Source organism: Chelonia mydas, chromosome 10 (genome assembly GCF_015237465.2).
Source record: "Chelonia mydas isolate rCheMyd1 chromosome 10, rCheMyd1.pri.v2, whole genome shotgun sequence".
NCBI classification, from domain to species: domain Eukaryota; kingdom Metazoa; phylum Chordata; order Testudines; family Cheloniidae; genus Chelonia; species Chelonia mydas.
This window is the reverse complement of record NC_051250.2, coordinates 6511937-6533711: the sequence shown is the minus strand read 5'-3', so window position 1 is coordinate 6533711 and position 21775 is coordinate 6511937. Positions and strand designations below refer to the sequence as shown.

The window sequence follows — 21775 nt, the reverse complement described above, 5'->3', positions numbered from 1 at the left end:
GATCTCAAGTGCACAACAACATGTGCCTGTTAAGAAAGGCGGAATCAATGGAGGATGGGGGTAAAATATTACAAAGCTCTGCATACAAATAGGTATGATCCTAGGAAATCATTTTTCCTGGATTTTTGTGTGTCTGGTGTTTTTAAAGAGAAAGAAAAAAAAATCAAGCCTTGAGATAATTTTTTTGCTGTTGGAAAAAGTGCCTCCACGGCAGATTTCACGGAAGTTTCTATTACCTCTCTGCCTTTGACAATCGCTGCCATTTTTCTCCTTGGCTTTATCATGGAAACACACCTTCCCTCCTATAAAATGCAGCTTCCAACTCAATTGAACGGCATCATTTCCTTTTTTTAATTTTTTTGAAGGCTTCTTAAAGCACATGCACCCTGGAACGACAAAGCTGTTTCTATGGTGATGATGGAAAATGGAACAGCACCTTCTGAGCACTGGACTGTGCATGGAGAGAACTTGTGTGAGCAGCGAATGTGTGTGTGTGTGGGGAGTCGCGAGAGTGAGGGAACTGAATTAGAGAGACAGAATATGATTGCTTATTCAGGGCTGTGGATAATGGGAGTAAATTACTGCTCCGGATGACAGGCGTTAACAAAATTGACATGCTGCATTTAGTGTCATCTAGATGTTTGATTAACTGCAATAGATGGAGTACTAATACAGCAAGAGGATAGCCTGCTCAATTTCCTCACAGCATGAACATTAAAGGGAAGAGGGCGTGAGGGAATATTTTTTAGGCATGAGCGAACATCACTGATTTCAGAGGCTTGGTTGTGAGAATCGCACAGAAGTCTGGCTGCTTCCAGAACGAGCTGCATCTCTTGAATCTGAATACCTGGGCAGATGAGTCTAAATCTCACATCTTAAAAAATAACTTTAGAGGAGATGGTGTGTGGTATTTTTTTTTTTAAAACAGGAATGTCATTATTACAAATGACTCTCAATCCTCTTACTCTCCTTCATGGTGTCACCTTTTGCAGCAGCCAGTGAAGATTTAGGAAAGTTTTGGTACCAGATGAATTCCAAGGTGAGAACAATAATAGTCTTAGATCTAGTACCTTTCATTCCAGAGGACTGCTAAAACAACGGTGGGTCAAATCCTGTAGCCCTTATTCTGGAAAAATTCATATTGAAATCAACAAGTGAGAACTGAGTAAAGGCCTCAAGATATGGATCTGCATAAAGCTACTTCTGGGGTGGAGAGAGAATGGCAGCGAGGGGTAGAAGAGGTGCACGACAATATGGGGAGGGGGAATTTTAACCACAGATACCAGGGAAAACCCCTCCTCTTCCAAAACTAGCCCAGGATCTTGCGTGTCCATGCCGGTCACATGCGACCTCTGTTTCTAAGGAAACACAAATTATATGGAGCACCATTTACCTCCCAATGAGCTGACGCCAGAGGAACATATGGTTGCAGAGAGTATAGCTATTTCCAATCTGATGCTTAAGCAATCCCCTCTGGCTATTTATACTGTACAACCTGCTTATGCTGTACATGGGGAAAGAATCTGATTTGGGGTTTTGAGAATCTGAAACGAGGACATACAATCAGAAGACAGTTTGCTACAGAGTACGATAAATAACCCTGCACCAGGGAAAGTGAGCGAACGCTTGGAAAATGCAGTCGTGTTGTTCCTTGCTATGTGGTGACACACAAACTCCCCCACAAAACTCTGTTGTACATGCTTTTCTGAGAGCCCAAACTTGTTAACCTTTATTTTGCTCCATGTTTTCAGAGGAGTGACAGATGCAACCATAAATATTGCATTCAGCTTTCATATTATATTTAAAAAAACTACACACACCAATCCCCCTGCTATTACACACAAACAAACAAGGAGAGAAAGGGGGAAATTGACAGCATTAGAAAGTTTTTGCTTTACAGCTAGCTCAGACGGCAACACTTAAAGGACCTTTATAATCCACAAAGAAGTCTTCTCCCCTCCCCCGGCCACGAGTCATGGGTTTGTCGTCTGTCTGTCAATCTCAGTCTGTCCATCACTGTCACAAATTCACTCCTGGGAATGGTGGGAACCCACCTAACAGAGCTGCAGGGGCAGCATGAAATCCTTGAATGATGCATTCCCACCCTCTACAGCATGGGGGCGACACTACGGCTGTGCCACTAATATCTGCCTGGAATGTAACTCTGGCGGCCTTCTGGCTGAAGTCACTGCAGAGTCTAGCGGGAGCCTGAAAAAGGAGCAGGGCCTGGAGCAAAGACAGAGGAGTGGGCTGGGAGAGAGTGGTGGAGGAGAAAGGGGGAGGGGATGGTTAGTCAAGCCTTTGGATCTCTTTGCAGTCTGTTTTGGGATGGGCTAGACATCGACCAAGGGATTCCGGTGCTGCCCACAGCGCTCACATTTGGCTCACGTTGCTCTCAGTGGAATTACCACCTCCTAAAAGCGCTCTCTTCTCTGTTTTATTTTTGGCATCCGTCTGGCCCATCTCTTTGCTCCCATGCACACCCCAGCCGCTCTGTAATACAGTCACCGATAAGCATGTTTCTGTTAAAGAGACAGGATATCATCTCGGCTCTGGGACATTCCGGGCACCCATCTATCCACTGTGCAACCCAGACTTCAGCGCAACAAGGAGTATTCAGCACAACGTTTGGGCCACCTACCACAGACCATTCGAAATAAGACTTAATTGTCCGGCAACATATTCTGCTTTCTGACCCTCTGGCAGAAATTGCTTTAAACAAGCGACTTCAAGCTGGTTTTGCCAATGAGTTACTGCACCACTGTTGTACACCCAGGTCAGGGATAAGTGAGGCTGGGACTACGGGCGTTTTGGCTCCAAACTCTTTAGGGGCAAAATGTAACTTTGATTTTCTTCCTGGTTGAGCTGTTCTCTATGGTTTTCATTTGGCTTTGAGATGGACTGGACCTGCACCTGATTGTTTGGGAGGGGAGGAAGTGGAGGAGGAAGGTGTCTGGGAAGTTTGGATCCAGGATTTTTTTGTGTGGGGAGGAGGTGTCCACCTATATGACCTATTCTATGACTGTGGAGTCCAGGCCAGGATTTAAGGAAACTGACAATTATACTAGACAGCACAAGCTGTGCATCCAGGGTCTGTCTGTGTCCAGCAGATTCAGTTCACTTTGTTAATTACACCCAAGTCCTGTCTCTTTTCTGTATTGGGGATACTACAGTAAAGACTTCCAGATTCATTCTGCTAGTCTCATTTTGCAGGGTACTTAGTCCCAAAGACAATTAGGCAGGAGAGAAGATGACTCTGAGATGCACTCAATTTGGATAAAAGGCCAAATCACCTTTCCTCTCCCCTGCCTTCCACCCCGGCAGCATTGGTGGCAGATTTCCTGTTTCAGTGTTGGCTACTGTGGACACTATTAACCCAGTGCACACTGTGATGTTCCCAAATAGGGTGTCAAGCCGCCTTTAGGACAGTAAAGTTCAGCAGCCAGACAGAGAAAACAAAAAGAGGTTTAAAGAGTTGAAGCAGACCTGCCAAGTCTCATTCATTGTCGAGCCAGAGTCTCACTTATTTCAGATGCATTTTTACCTAGATCGTTTATAAAAGCATCTCAGTCTTGTGATGAAGGATTCTGAAGGAGGTTTCAACAAGACATTTAAAACCTCATTCATAATTCTGGGAAATCTCAGTCATTGAAATTGTCACAGCTGGAGAAAAGTGGTTAAAACGCTGAGCAAAAATCACGAGCCATGAGTCATAGAATCATAGAATATCAGGGTTGGAAGGGACCTCAGGAGGTCATCTAGTCCAACCCCCTGCTCAAAGCAGGACTGATCCCCAATTAAATCATCCCAGTCAAGGTGGAGGCAGCAGTAGATACACTGGCTTATTTTTCTGGAGTGAATTTCTTGGTGATGAAAGGTGCTAGACTGATAGTCTTGGAGACTCAAATCCTCTACCTGTATGGGGCGGATTAGGCGAACTCTGCACAGCACCTGGGTGCCAGGAGGAAAGGAACAGTAAAAGAATCGGAGTAGGATAGTGGTGCTAGCCCATCTGAAGGAACCATTTGGGGATGCAAGAGAGTATTTCCATCTTTGGGGGCATATTTGGCTTCTCCTCTGAGATGAGCAGAAAAATATTTTTTTCCCCCCTCAGTGAAAAATTTCAACAAAATCAAAGCTTTTTACTTTTCTTTGAAAACCTTCAGGGTTTTTTTTTTTTTTTTTTTTAGGAAAAAAACAAAACAAAACCCTGGACAATTTAGATAATCTGCGTTTTTCAGTTACCAGGCCCCTGAGCCAGCTAGATCCCCAAATACCTTTCCAAGCTCCCCAGCACTTTAAAGCCATGTACACACTATCACTGCATTCCAACTAGTGCTGGTACGTCGCAAGCATTATGTTCACCAGTCATTATTTGATTGCCTTGCTCATTTGCATTTCCTCCCCAAAGCCTTCAGGTAATTACGTTACTGTTCCATACAGCCAGGTTACATTTCAGAGACACAGGGAGGAAGGCAGAATGAGGGTAATCTGCTTTAGTGTGAAGTTTAAAACAAACAAACAAAAGCCACGTGGCCGGCAGGAGGTACAGAAGGAGTTGCGTGCGGGGGTGCCACCTGCAAGGCAGGAGGCTTCGTGGGCTGCCTGAAGGCGGTGTGATCTCCCTGGTGCCACTCACGGATGCTACAAGCCCTGAACGATGGGCTGTAACCTTTCCTAGCCTTAACTCATTTTTCTTCATTTCTCAGACACACGAGCACCAGGTACGTCTGTTCCGGATGGTGGAGCGTGCCCTCCCTGGGGCCTCCTTCACTGACCCGAGCTCTCGCTTTTTTGACCAACACCACCTGCCCGTGAAACCTACTCGTGGACAACATGCAATAAGCAGCGGCTCGGATGCAACACCATGTCCTTCATTTGTACGATCCACCTTCACTAAAGGCCTGCCCTCATCTTGCATTTCCTCTAGTAAGAAACTAGCCTCTCACCACCCACTACACTAAACCTCTCCGACTCATAACCCATTGTCACCACGATGTCTGAAGATGGCTGAATAATACAGTGATTACAAGACGAAATGCAGCTGGCAAGTTCACTCTGCTGTGATTCGCAGGGTTATAGTATTATTGGTTTGTGAGTGTTTGGCTATTTTACCTACAGGCTAGGTTCTCATAGGTCTTCCGCTGCCGTAACCTCTGTTTATAGAGCGTGAGTGTTCGATGGATTCATTCTTTCATTTATTCATCTCGTCTGACCTCCTGCATAACACAGCCCAAAGAACATCACTCAGTACCTCCTGCATCAAACCCAACAGCTTCCGATTAAACCGGAGCGTATCAGATAGCCACCGATTACAGGCTCGTCTGAAAATTCATACTCGGAAGTGCATTATTCACCCTTCAGTATTTTCTTGCTTAAAAAGTTTCAGTCATCCAATAAGAGTGCAGAAATAACACCATGTGACTTATGCAACCAACCAAAACACACTACAAACGAGGCACAGCTGAAGGGAACAGCTGGCTAACAACGAGGAGGCGCAGAATTCTGCAGGGAATCGTTAAGAATAATGAATATGTTTGTAGAAACCAGTGACAATCTGCAAATTGAACTTCCAGGGGCCCACTCACAACGAGCCCTGTGGTACTGGCCCCTCACACACACGCTCTCCTTGGTGACCTCTCAGAATGCCAACCCTCGGATGCTTAATTGCACAGCGGAGGTGCTGTTCCCATCTGGAGGGGCTGTTCCCATAATAAAAAGACTATACCAACAACATAAAACTCTGAGGGTGGAAAGTGGGTGAGCGCAGAAGGCTGGTTAATATAGAAAGGACGGTCTGAGAGAGTGGGTGAGAAGGAGCTCCATTACAACTGGACCCACAAAGCAGGAACAATGGGTACGTCTACACGGTAGTCAGGAGGTGTGCCTGCAGCTCCTGAAGACAGACCTGAGCTAGCTTGGGTCTAGTTAGATCCAAGTTAGCCTGAGTAACAACAGCAATGAAATCACAGCATGATGTGTAGTGACACAGGCTAACCGCGCCCACCCAGGATCTTGGGTACATACCTGAGCGCCACCACTCCTGCTTCTGCAGCTTCATTATGTTACTCGAGCTAGCGAGATCAAAGCTGTCTCAAGTAGGTCTCCACGTGCAATCAGAGGTGTGAATGCAGCAGCATAGACACACTCTGTACTGCCTCATCAGGTTCAGTGGGGTCCCCTGGCCTGGGAGCCAGGACTCCTGAGTTCAATTTCCTAGCTCTGCCACTGACTCACCTGTATGTCCTCAGGGCAAGCCACTTCCTCTTGCTAAGCCCCATTTTCCCAATCTGTAACAAGGAGATAAAAATGCTGCCTCCCAGTTGTAAGAGCTCTACACACAAGGACGGCCACCTGTAATGATCAGTGTCCTGATCCCTGAATGGCTCAGGGAGTGAATCTCAAACCCTCTACGTATTTATTAAGTTTCAGCTGAGAAATGTCTGTTTGCAGGAAAGGAGGTGTTTGTAACAACCTTTTATGTACTTGAAAACTGTTATCATGTCCCCTCTTGGTCGTCTTTTTTCCAGACTAAACAAACCCAATCTTCTCTCATAGGTCATGTTTTCTAGACCTTTAATAATTTTTGTTGCTCTTCTCTGGACTCTCTCCAATTCGTCCACATCCCTCTCGAAACGTGGCACCCAGAACTGGACACAATACTGCAGATAAGGCCTAATCAGAGCGGAGGGCTCTTTAATTCTCAATGGTCCATCAGGAATTTATCTGTATTAGCACATCCACTAGGAATCTCTAGTTTGAAAAGGGAAAGGGGATTAAGCCTTTATTATCTGAATTCCTGTAACGCCTGGGGGTTCCAGTCATGGACTAGGACCCTCTTGTGCGAGGTGCTGTACAAACACAGAAGAAGAAAACAGCCTTGGCACTGTGAAGTTTCCAATCTGAGTCTGAGGCAAGAGACAACAGGTAGATACAGCAAAGAGACAAGCGGAATATGAGGTGACAATGAGACCATTATGAACAGAGCGGTGAGCAGTAGTCAAGTTTAGAGTGAGTGGCTGTTGGAGAATGTCAATCAGGCTCCCTGTCTTTTCCACTTATTAGACAGCAAGGGGCAATTGATACTACTCAGTAGCAAATGTGAAATAAAGGAAAATATGTAGGACTAACCTGTGGAACTCACTGCAACAGGGTATTATGGAGACAAATGGAGGCAAAAATGAATGATCATTTATATGAATACAAATGTCACCTGCAGTTATACTAGATGGGATAAACATTCAAGGGTTATTAGTTGTGTCAGGGTAAAAATTAGTCCTCATTTGAGGTTAGGGAGAAATCTTCTCTCGGATCAGAATAGTTAGATTTAATACTTTTAAAAAAGAAAAGAAATAATATCCTACTGCTTGATGCACTCTAGGGCTCTGAGGGTTTCCCTGTTGTGCTGTGCTCTGTATGTTCATGGTGCAAAGTATGTTCAAAAGCAAATAATTGTGTAAAAAAACCTATGAAGGTTGCTAAGTGATAGCATTATACTTCCCACTCACATCACTTACAAAACCCAAGCACCTCAGAGCAAGGAAATATGAAGGACAGGATAAATTTTATCTTGACTACACAATAAGCACAGACATATCAGGCCAGATTCCCATCTGGGGACTTGGTGTGGGAACACAAAGGAAGCCTGTGTCTCCCCCAATACTAGAGCCAGTCCCCAGCAGAAGCGTAGGGCAGCTGATCCTGCTCCCACTGAAATCAATGGCAATAACTCCCACTGGCTGCACTGGGGCACCATTTTGTGCTCCCAGCTAATACTACTACTGATTCCTGGTTCTTGCCAAGCACTTTTCATCAGTAATTCTCAAAGCTCTTTACAAAGGAAGTCAGCAGCAGCATCCCCCATGGCCAGAGGTCACACTGCAGCACCCTGCCTCTCTTTCTCCTCTTGGTTCCTCAATCAACTCAAAACCACAACACAAAGTTAGTTAAAACACTGCCCTTCTGGGGGCCCCATTTATTCAGTCCTCTGGGTAAACATTGGCCTCTAGGCTCAACCCCAGTTCAGTGTTGCTCTCCCTTAGGCAGGGAGTCCCCCCAGCCCTCCTTTCCCACGTTGGGTCCCAATTCAAAGTCTCTTTAAGGCTCCACCTGGCTGGAGTTTGCCTCTTAGCTCTGACTTCTCAGCTCACCTGGTCTCAGGGTTTTCTATGCAGAAGCAAGCAAGCCAGCCTCCCTGCCGTTTCCTGAGTTGCCCACTTCAGTGCAGCTTCCTGCTGCCTTTATCGGAGAATCAGCTGTCCTCCACCCAGGCTGTTAATGTGGCACAGGTGGGTTGGAGCAGTTCCTTTAGTAGCCAGGGTTAGCTGGCTTCAGGCCTCCAGCCCTTAAAGGGAAAGCCGCCCTGTTACAATCCCCATATTAGAGCAGGAAACTGAGGCACGGGGAGGTAAAGTGATTTGACAAGGTCACCCAGCAGGCCAGTGGCCAAACTGGGAATAGAACCTGAGCCTTCTGAGTCCCACTCCAGGGCTCTATCACTAGACCACACAGCTTCCCTATACACTCCACAGAATATAATGAAACCATGTCACTGGATCTCCCTGCTTCACGTATAGCCGGAACGTGAGTTCTTAAGAAGATTTAACTACACGAAAAGTTTGAAGGGCAAGCAACGAGATTTTTTTGAAAGATAGGTGGAGACAGAGAAATGTTAGACAAAAAAGTCAGCATTCAAATAAAGGTAACATTTTAATGGCCCATAATTGAAAAGCATTGTGACCCATTTCCTTCAAATGTTGACCATTCTCCTTTGGCTACAGAATAAATGTAGAATTTTTCAAGCCAAACCAATTCTCCAAGCCACAGTTTCAGGATGCTAAATTAGAGCTTACCTATAGTAGCTGGATGCAATTTTAATTATGGAGAGTCTACCGCTGCTCTGTAATAAGCAAATGTGGTGCTTAGAATTAACATTTGGCCTATAGCAATGAACATGGACTGTTGAATTTTTACTAAAGACCGTCTCTTGACTATGCCAAACCAAGCTTCTCTGAATGAAACACACCACGAGAGCAAGAATTCATAAAGCCAACTGAAAAGATCATGAGGAAGCGCAAAAGCTTGGAACAAGTATTAATTTGCAGTTCGGCTCTGAAAAGTGACTATAAAACAGCATCCCTGGCTGCCATTTGATGTGGTCCAGTCACTTTCCAGAGCAGAGACGCACTTTAAAAGACAGACCCTGGAACCTGCCATACTTGTTCTGTGCATCCCTTCGTCGTCCCCCAAAAATGACATGGGGAAGAGGTCGTGCAAACTACATGGGTACTTCGTTGCTTTCAAAGCAGCACGTGCAGCTCAGCTTAAAAAGGCACGCACTCGGGTATACCAAAGAGTTGTCTGCCATGAAGAATATACAAGTCAAAGCATCCATCTTATTGAAAACACTGGTAATCGTAATAATATAAGGATTGCCAACTTCTCTGTGCTTGCTTTCCCTACCCGGCAGAGTCCCTATTCAGGACAATGGCAGAAGAATAAATAAATAAAAATAAAAAATAGAATAAAATCCAAAGCAGCCAATTAACCTGTAAAATACAAGTCATGTTGCCACTAACTAGCAGTATCCTGTAACTTCCTCATTAGTATTCACATGTTTTTAGACAGGCAGAGACAGAACTGGGTCAGCCAGTCCCATGAATGTGCTATGCCATAGTTTCTGATTCAAAATAATGACTAAAGTTCCAGAGAAACACTCTGCCAATTATCTGCTGCGTGCTGGTTTCTATTATTTGGCTCTCAAATAGGTCCAGTTCCAACACTCTTCAAGGCCAACAATGTCTTTCTTAAAGAGGCCATCCTGCCATTAAATCTGACATGGCTTTCAAGAAGAGTGGGTCTGTTAAGCGAGGGCTAGTCCAGCTGAAAGGTGGAATTCTGGTGCTAGAAGATGTTGACACTGGCTGTAGTACATTGACTAGGTTAGTTCCAATACCTACAGCAAAACAGCCATGTTCACACTGGTGAGGAGTGTATGCGATGGGGGCCATTTGGATGTGGGTTTTTTGTCCAGGCTCATCCCTCTTGGATGTGATGTACAGTTAGGGTTGAGACACAAAGCAAGAGAACCAGTCAAATTCTTGTCCTGTCCAGTCACCACCCAGGACGGTCGTGGCACTTGAGGCATTTGTATAGTAATTAGAGTGGGGGGTCAGGACTCCTGGGTTCTATTCCCAGCCGGGCAGATCACAACCTCGCCATGCCTCCATTTCCACATCTGTAAAATCGGCACAGTAATAGTTGCTAACTTCCGGGGGCTGCTGTGAGACTTTAGCTGTTTGCAGAGTGCTCTGAAGTCGTTGGATGAAAGGAACTATAGAAGTGCAAAGGACTGTTATTGTTTTATCTTGCATGCCGTATGTTCATCAGTACGTACAAACGAAAGGACTTGATTCTTTGGCTTTGAATAATTGTGCAATAAAAACAGGGACCGCCTGTTGATCCCTCTGCAAAGCCTCTGATCGTTTTCACAGAACCGAAATGCCAGGAAATGAAAGCTAACAAGCTCTTTAACGGTGTTAAAAACAAAGACCAGTGAAGGGAATGGATGGTTTGTGGCATGAGCAATGGGACTTAGAGATGGTCACTGCCTGAACTCCAGCCAGGTCAAGGCAACGGCTGTTCAACGAAGCTAGTTTCAGAGCAGTTCCTGGTGGACAAGTGTCACTGAGTGTCGCAGAACCCACTAGCACACCTGGTTAACGTAGGCGGCTGTCTCAACAAAGCAGTCGTGCGCTGAAGGGGTCTTAGAAGCTGAGCCGGTCAGAGCTCTGTCCACATGAAGGAAACCCGAGAATGCAAAATCCAGGATTCAAGACCACTGACTGAAAAGTGCTTCAGACAGGATGGTTCAGCTAGAGGTGCCGGCCTTCATGGTGAGGGAAAAGCCCTTCGAATAGGGTTCTTGGAGGTGATCCTGGAGCCTTGCTGCATGTTCACAGATGGCTAGCGCCTGCGGGCAACACCTGGGGGTTTCTTTCCAGGAGTCCATCCTGAACATGTAAGCCACTTCAGGATGGGGGAGTTCCCTTAGGCCTGGAGCATCCCTCGGTATGTGGATCTCTCTGTCTGTGCTGAAGGGATGGTGTCTGGGAGTTTGGTGTCTCTAGCGCTCCCTCTTCCCCCAAGCACAATCCCTTCCATCTTGTGCTCTGCGTGGAAAGGGCTCTGTCGAGTTTCAGGGCTGGGAGCAGCTGGGCTCTATATCCCTGTCCCTTGGAGACACTTTGGGTTCCCATGCAGTGATCTAACGGGGAGTGACAACTGTTCAAAGCCACAGTTGCTCTCCCAAGCCTATTCTGCGGCGAATGCTTCTGTGCAGCGGCAGTTGGGCCCAGCCGCAACCGTGTAACCTGGAGGAAAGTCGGCAGAGCAGAGCATAGGCAGGAGCTATCCATGCAGACTGCTCCTGCAGCCCTATAACTGTACCCCCTTCCTCCTGGATCCCCAGGGCTAGGAGCCCTGGCCCCCTGTAAATGCCACTGTGTTCCAGAACTCCCCAGCAGAGGGGACGCTTGGCAGCAGATTCCGTAGAACAGTTTCACAGGCAGACTGTCCTCCCTCCCTGTGCTCTAGTGGGGATGCGATAACAGTCTTGGTATCTTCAGGCTACGGCGGAGGCCCATCAGCAACCCGGGGAAACCTCACACTGCGGCTGCTGCCACCACCAATGCCATAGCTGTTGTGCCATCCAGGGCCATCAGGCCAGCACCTTTCACGCAGCGATCCAGCAAGTTGGGATTGAACGGATTTTTCACGGCAGCAGGGAGAGGGGTAGCCAGAACAATCCATTCCCAGCTCTCCTCCCGCCCCAAAGCCAGGGTCAGTTCCACTAAGGCAACTGTTCTTTGTCTCTGCACCAACACACCTCTCTGGTCTTGAATCCTACAGCCAATTTTCACAGGGCTTGGGTTCTGAAATCAACCAGGCTTTGCTAACAAAAGCCCAAAGCTTTCATGCCAGATAGTCTAGGAGTCTGACTTTGTTTCCTATTGCTTTAGCATCATGTACCGGCCCCAGGCAAGGCCCCAGGGCCCATCCTGTTGATATGAGACTGCCTGGGTGAGGTGCTTCAAAGCCTGGTCTGACAGCTCAGCCATCTGTCATCCTTGCAGTGCACCAGAGACATTAGGCTTTTCACCGTCAGGCATGTGCAGGAACGTTTGCAGGGTTTTCCTTCAAAATTCTTCCTTTTTATTGCACCCAAGTTGGCCAGTGGCTAGGAGCAAAACTGGCTGGAGTTTGAAGATCTTTAGCCAAAAACTTTAAAATTTTTTATTACCATTGGCTTTAAGACAGTTTAAGCAAATCTGGAATCCAATATAAACCCACAGAATTTTACTTTCTTAGGAACAAGGACATAATTATCACAATCTACCTTTTATCATCAATGGGGTACAGACTCCACGGAAACCCTGTGCTTGCTCACCACAGCCTGTCTAGCTTAGGTTATCCCCTAGCACCCATCACCAGAGTATCTAAGGACTGACAAAGTTTTATCTGCCTGACAAAGTATCCCGCACAGCAACACAGCCTTCCCAGTGAATAAATGGCTCTATTAAAAGGATACTGTCTAGGTGTATTTCCTAATTTTAAAACTTGTTGTTGAACAATTCATCAGACAAATATCTGCCCTGGACATTCGCTTCTTTGCCTTTTTTTTTTTTTGGCCTTCCTCTGTTGCAGACATGAATTGGTTTATTATTATAGGGTTGCTAGTCAGGTTGTTTCAGTTAAGAATTGATCTTGAGAGAAAAGACACATAAATCATGACGTGGGTTTTGCAAACAGAGATGCGGGAAATCACACACAATAAATGACATGGGTTTTGCAAACAGACATAGGTGAAAAAAATAACAAGGTGGAACTTGTAGGGATTGATGGGCTCTGGCTCTATGCAGGACCACAAACAAGGGGAAGTGATGGAGAAGAGAACACAAAGAACCGTGTCCCCCCATTGTGTGCATGCGCTTAAGTGCCCGCATGGCAAAGCTCCACCCCTACCCTGTACTGCCTCTCCGTGTCATTTCTGAGTGAGCAGATTTTAGTGGGGACAGGGATAATTCCACAGTTAATAACCTTGGGGTGCAGAATACGTTCACGGTTCTGCAGCATGCGATATGGGAGAGCTTTCGATAGAACACTGTGAATAATTTGCCACTTAGAAAATCAGCACTAAAAATTCCTCTCCAAATCACAGGGTGGCGTTTTCTGCACCTTGCCGAGAAAATTCAGAGCACGTCATTTATAAAATAGCTGGTTAACCAGTTTTTCCAAGAAAACTCAGAAAAGAGCAGCTTCCCACACAATGACCTGACTGAAGGATCTTTAGATGACTCACCTCTCTCAAAGGAGTACTTGTGCCACCTTAGAGACTAAAGGTGCCACAAGTACTCCTTTTCTTTCTGCGAATACAGACTAACACGGCTACTACTCTGAAACCTCTCATCTCACTGTTCTTCAGCTCCAGCCAAACTACAATGAGGACACACCACCCTTGGTGGCAAATGCTGTTTCTTGAAATCATGCTGTTCCCAGGATTAGGGTGAACAGAATGAATTTTCTTCCTGCTTCCAAACATTTAAAAGGCATCACCTTGTTCCCTAGGAGATCAAATTCAACACTTGGGGTTGAACAAAGAGTCCTCCCCCAACGGGCAAAGTAGAAGCTGGCTTGCTTGGTTTTGAGCTGGCATAACAGTGGGCTTCGGAGTTTTGTTTTTTATTTCAATGCACAGAAGCAAACTTGTGCACTGATGAGTCATGTTACAAAATGAATGTCTCCCAGATCCTACCATCCACTAGAAAAACCCAGAGTCATGTTCAAATGCAGACGGTCTTTCACAGCATACCGTCTCGGCCAGGGATAGGTGAAACTTTGCAGTAGAATAATTCATGCATTTGAGGAACAGGATAATTTATTCCATGAATACAGACCCCGATCCTGCAAACCATTACGCATACGTACATACTTGCCATCGGTTAAGCGCCTGCATAATGGTTTGAAGCACTGGGTGGTGGGTTAATCCCCACGTCAGGGAGGCTAACCCCGCCGGCCCTGCAGCCGGAGGAGCCCAATCCCCCCAGCCCATACTGCTGGAGGAGCCCAGTACCCTCCCGCCACTGCGTTCCAGGCTGAGCCACTGGCCCCAGCACCAGCCCGACCCTCTGGCCCAACCCCTGGGCTGGCCTGAGCTGCAGGGCAGCCCCAGCCCCTGGCTGCTGGCGGGCTCACGCTCCAGGCCACCGGCTGGAACTGAGCCTTCACCGGCCTCAGGGTAGAGAGGTGGGGCCTTGGGGCAGAACATGGGCAGGGCCACGGCCTGGGCTAGGGAAGGCTTAGCCTCCCCTGGCCTTTGATACCCACCGCCCATGGTTTGAAGGCTCGGACCCCTGCCCTTATTTTCCGTTCTCAGCTGTGAGCAGCTGACAATTCCCTTGCATGTAGTCACTATTCAGAAACCATTCCCGTTGCCACTTGCGGTAAGCGGGCGCTTGATCTAGATCACGTCAGCTGTTGACGCTCAGACTGTAAAACTCAAAATCCCAGTTGTGTGACTTAGTTTCCTTTCTACGCAAAGCAGCACACGCAGCCCAACAAAAAGAAAAGGAAAGCAACAGTCCTTGGGGAGAGTTTACTCACCTGCTCGTGATACTCAATTCCCATGCTCAGCGTGTTGATCAGAATGGCGATCATAATCCCCCGGTTGAAATACTTGCTCTCCACAATCCTTTTCAGCTTGTTGCCAAAAGCCACCCAAAGTCTAGCGACTTTATTCCTCTCCTTTGGTTTCTTCTTCTTCCTCTTCTTATTCCTCTGCTGCTGGATCTGATCTCTTTGGTCTCCATGCCTCAGGTCCTGCGTGAATTCGTAGACGCCGTTGTTGTCAGAGTCGTAGCTGTCGGACTCACTGAACTCAAACTCGGGATCCTCCAGGATGTTAGCACAGTAGGGGCAGTTCTGGAGTTCGCAAGTCAGGGTGCTGGGCTGGGGGCTGGGCAGAGGGCACGGCATGTTCAAACCCGACAGCCTGCTGGAAGTCCTACACAGACCTGCAATCAAGGGACGCGCACAGGGTCAGCAGCGGAATTAACTCCCACCTTACTCCCACAATCTCCTGTTTTCCATGGACATGTCACCTTATAACAAACAAGATGGATCTGCTCTACCTCCACCAGACATCACGGGCTTGATGCTAGGCTCCCTGGGGGAGGTTCTTCGGCCTCTGCCATTCAGGAGGTCAGACTGGGTGCTCATAATGGTCCCTGCTGGCCTTCAAATCTATAACGGCCTCTAATTTGGTCCAATTTTTTCCATAGTCTCCCCTTTTATCCCTGTCTCCCCTCCTTCAAGTTCCACAAGTACCCCTTAGCTTCCTTGCTTCAGCTCTCTAGTCCTAGATAGGGCAGTTCTCCCCCAGCACATGGTGATCTCTTTGCACTCTGCTGCAGTTGAGTGGCATACCGCACACTTTCCACTCACTTTTATTAAACCCAATGGTCTATCATTAATGGCAATCCTAGTGCTGCCTGAAAATTATGCCAGATTTAGAGGACCCTTCAATTCCCATAACAAGCCAAGTTAAGGAGAGGAGGGGAGAGGCATGGTGGGGGAACAAGGACGGCTACCAATTAAACGTCTCAGCAGTGGCTGCTTTGATGTCTCCTCACCCCTCCTTTCCTTTCAAGCTTTTTTGAAACTTTCATTTGAATTTCTTGCAGTCACGGCACAGCGGGAGTTGTGGCTATTTCGAACGGGCGTGCAAGGGCTGGATTTTTCAATCCAATCTGTAACAGTGTTTTCTGGCATGGGGAGAAAACGGGGCAGCCCTCCCAGAAGCTGGACACGGTGGTGGTGCTGCCTACCCAGCATGGAGAGGATGTGCCTAACCAGGAGGTCTTTACAGACCAATGCAATGAGCCACTGGAGATGAATTGACCTGAACCTTCACCCGAATGGAACCTGAACCAGACTCATGTGCGAGAGTCAGATAAATACAGGGCAGGCAACAGCACGGTAACGCTCCCCTCCTACATAACGTGCTTGGTGGGAAGGGATCAGCTTGGAGGGAAGAGGGTAGTTCAGCTCCTGAGCATGCTCAGACAGTGGCCTGTGTGCTGAGTCTGCCAAGAAAGGGGCTAACAGCCGGTTCTGGGGATGCGGATGAGTGATTTTGGGTGCCCGCCTGGAGACAACATAAAGGAGCCTGATCTTCAAAGGCCCTTTCTTAAAGTCCCTTGTGAGGTCCCTCAAGTTGGGCACCAAAGTCAACTCGTCATGTTTGAAGAGCTTGGCCCTCTCCACTGAGAAAAAGACTGCAACCCACCAACTCATTTCAGGGAGGCCACCCAAGAGCCATCAGATAATAATGGCTCTGGGCCTAAAACACAAGAGGGCCACAGCAGTATTACCGTCATGATTTAGACCCCTGCTGTCTAATACTCCAGGAGGTGACAGAAAAAGCCATCACTTCACTCACAAGGTCTGAAAGTTGGGTTACGATGAGAAATTGAAAGACTGGCTGCTTCACTGAACCTTACCCAGAAATCACAGGCCCGCAAAACTGGGCTGATCACCTCAGGAGAATGGGCTCTCTGGAGATTTCTGGTAATCATGCCAAAGATCCTAAGAGGTCAGAGGTATTTTCCCTCTCCCCCTGACTCCACACGCTAGGCCATGTCAGCTCCTCTCTTTGCTAATTTACACAGTGATTTAGAAATGCAGAAGCAGATCCGAGGAGAAATGACCACGCAGCTGCTTCGGAAGTACGCATGCTAGAGCACATGGCTCGTGCCTCCTAAATGCTATCAAAGTGTTAACAATGATACAAAAAACACTGGCGCCGCAGATGTCTTCAGAGCACCAGAGTCTCCTTGGCTGCCTGCTCAAATAACCTCACAGCATTGCAGGGCACACGCACTCTTAGGAACAGACTGTACTTCATTTGCTCAATTCCACAGCACAAAAAGGGAGAATACGCTCCCCCAATCACATCCCTTCTCGATTACACCAGGCCCCTTCTCAGACAGGACTGTGAGCTCCCCGGCCCTTAATGCCTTGCTAATGCACCCAATTATCTTTCAAGTGTTTCTGTTTTGCACATGGCTTGCCAGGATTGGATTCCACTCTGTTCCTTCTTCCCGCCTGGGAAGGTGCAGGGAGATAAGTGAGGCAGCCCTTTTGACTATTCCCATTGAGATGGAAGCCAGGAATGCCAGATGGAGCTCACCAACCGGCTTCAGTGTCTAATCCCTCCAGCACGGGGAGGAATCTAGCATGGGTCCATCGCTGAGCACCGGCTGGAGCCGCTTCTCAAGCAGCTGAGAGACACCTCGGCGTAGCGCCACGCTCTGTTTTTTGAAGCAAGGACCAGCGGTGGTGGAATTATTAGTCATCAGCAGTTGCAAGTAGAGGGAACTAGGGGCTATGAAGCTCTTGCTTAATTGGATCAATTTAAATACTCCTTTCCCTGCCTTCTTAACGTGCCTCTCCAGCTGTTTTAGTGTCCCTGCAAATATTTCTTGGGGTGATGGTGTTGAAGGGAGTCACCTCTCTTTCTTCCCATTTCAAGGCCTCCCCAACCCCACACAACTGCTGTCTGCCGCCACCTTCAAGTAGGGTTGCTAACTTTCTAATTGCACAAAACCAAATTCCCTGGTCCCGCCCCCTTTTGTGCCCCTTCCCCAAGACTCCGCCCCTGCCCCAAGGCCCCACCCCCGCTCATTCCATCACCCCCCCGTTGTTCACTCTCTCCCACCCCTCACTCACTTGCTCATTTTCTCCGGGCTGGGGCTGAGGGGTTTGGAGCGCGGGAAGGGGTTTCTGAGCTGGGGCAGGGGGTTGAGGCACGGGAGGGAGCTCAGGCTGCAGGCTCTGGGTGGAAGTTTGGGTGAGGGAGAGGACTCAGGGCTGGAGCAGGGAGTTGGGGTGTGGGAGGGAGTGAGGGGTGCGAGCTCCGGGAGGAAGTTTGGGTGCGGGAGGGGACTCAGGGCTGGAGCAGGGAGTTGGGGTGTGGGAGGGAGTGAGGGGTGCGAGCTCCGGGAGGAAGTCTGGGTGCGGGAGCGGACTCAGGGCTGGACCAGAGGGCTGGGGAGGTGGTGAGGGGTGCGGGCTCTGGGCAGCGCTTACCTCAGGTGGCTCCCTGGAAGTGGCAACATGTCTCTCGGCGGTGAGGTGCAGCCAGGCGGCTATGTGTGGTGCACGCTGCCTTCGCCTGCAAGCACCACCTCCGCAGCTCCCATGGGCTGCAGTTCCCGGCCAATAGGAGCTGCGGAGCTGGCACTCAGGGCAGGGGCCACGCCTCTGCCTCAGAACCAAGGGACATGTCGCTGCTTCTGGGGAGCCGTGCAGAGCCCGGTAGGGAGAGCCTGCCTAAGCCCCGCTGCGCCGCCAACCGGACTTTTAATGGACTTTTGTGGTGCTGACCAGAGCCGTCAGGATCCCTTTTCGACCAGATGTTCCAGTCGAAAACCAGACACCTGGCAACCCTACCTTCAAGCTGTCTGGCCACTGGGTAAGGCAAGCCATTCAGACAATTTTAAGCCAGACAATCCCATTTTTAAATGGTTCGTCCAGTGTCACGGCTGGAGGATGCCATGCATGTGAGGGATGACGTAGCTTGTTCTTCAAAATGGAGCCCTCATGTGGTGTGACCTCACACTGGTAGAGGTGGGGTCATGCTGGGGAGAAGCTGACACTATTCCTGGAAGTACAAAAATGTCCGGTGTTCTGGGGCTGCACGAGTGGCCGCCCTACCAATGGGATAGGGATCGGACATTAGACTAGTCAAGCTGGAAATCAGATTTGGAAGCTGAGGAGGCAAGAGTAGATATGTGCTCATCTGGGTGGCTTCGAGTCACAGGGATTTCCACCAGGAATTCCACTCGACTTTCCTTCCCCCTAGAAACATCCCCCTTCCAAGTGACCAAGAGATGCCTGATAATCATCTTCTTTACTTCCTATTGTCAACTGTTCTGCAGCATTGCAGTTCACTGACAAGCAGCTGCCGTGTTCCACCCTGTAGGGGGCTGCACTTCAGTGAGAGATGATACGATTCTGGTTGAGTATATAAAGTGCTTTGGTATCCTTAGGGTTGAAAGGGCCTCTATACACACAGGGTATTATTATTAATGGCATTATTAATAGCAAGGTCTTCGAAGAATGCTGAGCCAAATTAAAATCCAGTGACGTCACTGGTGTTCCCCTGAATTCACGCGGGTGTTAAGTGAAACGTGAATCTGGCACTGCCTTATCTCACATAAAACCACAGAGAACGGGGCTTTTTGTGCACATCAGCAGGACCAACCTCTGGCTTGGACTGTAAGTTTCAAGCAATGGCCCTGGAACCGTTTCTTTGCTTTCCAGGAGCATGGGCTTTTATCTCAAAGGAAATACAGATTCTCACACTCTAGCCTTCGTTAACTTATAGAGTTAAGGCCATGCCATTGATGAATATAAAACCCTTGCATAAGCAACAGAAGAACGTTACAACAAACCCCTCTTGCCCCTGAGCATTTTAAAAGGGTGCAAGTGTCCGGTGAATGTAATTTATATAAATAATTTCATGAGCTTTACCCGTTTGTGCATTCAGTTCAAAACAACGACATGGAAAAAGTCACCCAACATATTTCACAGACGACCTTAAATCAGACCCACAAGACATACTTAGTACTCTTAACAGCTACATCACTAGTATAAATAGTTGTGTGTGTACATGCGTGGATGAATATAAACTGTACTGACAGCCACAAACATAAAAGATCACGAGACTGACTTAGAAATTATGAGATTTTAAAAATAATAATGTGGGGTCTTTTCATTTACTTTTTGTAGTTTTAGACTCTAGAGTTCAAGTTTTCCATCTTTTCTCTGCCACCTTGAGGGCTAGACACTGTTTTTTTTAAAAAAAGGAAGCTAAGAGTCTCTCATAATCCCATGATTCCAGCAGCTGGGGCTTTAAGAAAAGCAACAAATATTATGAAACTCACAATAAAACTGTGAGAGTCAGCAATGCTGAATGTGGCCACACACAACGTACAATTAGGGATACGTATGCTGAAAGAGTTCATGAGATGTGTGTGTGTTCAACGTTAATGCTGTCCTTTCCCTGATTTAAAAGAGCTCTGAGGCTGCAGTAGCTTTGCAGCCCTGTACATTCCCCTGTGCAGGGAGAAACGGAAGACGAGGAAGATTAGAGGATCCAAACTTATGTGGCTCTGCTGCTCCCACACCCCTCTGTTGAGTATTAGCATATGGCAACCATACCGCTCCCCACTGCACAGCAGAACCCCACAGGTTCTGCTGCCAGGGGGTCCACCGTGGAAGCAAGAGCGGGGTTTGGGGTCTCTGTAAGAAGCTTCTCTTTCCATCTTTCTTTTCATTTACAGAGATTCATTTTCCTGTCCCCTTTTGGACTTGCGAATGAGCACATGGAATGGTGCAGCATGTAGAATGGGCTCTCCCCTTCTAACCAAAGCCTCGAGAAACGTGCCCGAAGAGGTGCAACACAGTCTGCACATGGGGCAAAACTCATGCAGCGTAGATGGCTGACATCCAAGCTTTCCTTGGAAGCCAGCTGCCCAGGGGGATATGCACAGAACAGCAAGAGAAACGACTCCAAAGGCAGCGGTTTACTTTGATAAATCAGTTTATCAGAGGCTGACAAGGAGCGAGACCGAGGGTTCGCAATGTCAGGCACAAAAGATCAGAGATCGGAAATAAACAAAGCCACCAGGGCTGGCTGCTTCTGCTCGCAGCAGAACCTGCCAGGCTGCTGATCTGGAGGACCAGATGCTTTACAGTACCTTTCCTCTGGTCCATTCTATCCTCATTCATCACTGCCACACTGGAGACCAGATTCCAGGCAGTGGGTTTTCATTTTGGGTGGGAGCGAGGAGGGAAACTCAAGGGAACACTGTTCTCTGGGTGAAAAGCGACTAGCTGTTTGTTTCATAGCAGTGAGAAAGAGGCGGTCAGTCTTGCTTAGGGCTCACTGTCTGCGCATTCACGCTGGATGCTTCAAACCAGCCAGCAAGCAGAAGGCAGGGCATAACAAAGTGTACAGCCCAGAACTTGCCTTATTCCTGGCTTCTCTGCTTACACTGTTCAGGAAATCTCCTATGTGCACCCATCTGCTCTCCAGTTAGCGCCCCACACCTTTCATGGCTTTGCCCTCATGTCACTGCTCCGGAGATTTCATCTGTTCCCCCGACTTGTCCCAATACAGCCTCCATGATTAACAATCCCTGATTTTTTCCTGTATTTGCAGCAGGTCTCAGTGTGGGCAAGGGGCATTTTATATGGCAACAAACAGACAAACAAATATAAAATAGGAGCCCAAAGTACATCCTGTTCTGAACCCAATTTTGCAGGGACAAGTTCCTGGAAATCAGAGGGGAGAGGGACGGGGAGAAAGGCTTCAAGTTTACACCTGCACTAGTGCAACCTCATTGACCCAAACCCTGCAGTCTGCCCAGGATTCCCCACTAGCTTAAGTGAGGACTATGGCTCTTCATGAGAAACAGTCAAACTGATTCTGACGGACTAAGAACCAGTCTGACCCTTTGCCCACCGCTATGCGCTGGCTTCACTTTTTCTCCCCAGGATTTTTATTTTCCTCCGGGTTCCAACAGGGCCCCAATACAAAGCCTGTTCTCTCTCTTCAGCCTCCATTTTGCAGAACCAAGAAGTTGGGCTACTCCTGATGTGCTTTAGACAAGCATGCAAACTCTTGGGTGGTTGGCTACCCTGAACCTGA

At 47.9% G+C, this 21775-nt stretch overlaps 1 protein-coding gene across 2 annotated transcripts in view; it reads right to left on the bottom strand.

Annotated features, from left to right (window-relative positions):
* Positions 1–21775, bottom strand: part of CACNA1H (calcium voltage-gated channel subunit alpha1 H) — a 480369-nt gene that overhangs the window by 110644 nt on the left and 347950 nt on the right. For both annotated transcript variants that reach the window (XM_037911163.2, XM_043523932.1), the window contains exon 10: positions 14662–15071. In XM_037911163.2, the coding sequence (XP_037767091.2) occupies positions 14662–15071 (410 nt within the window). The remainder of the gene's footprint in view (positions 1–14661; positions 15072–21775) is intronic.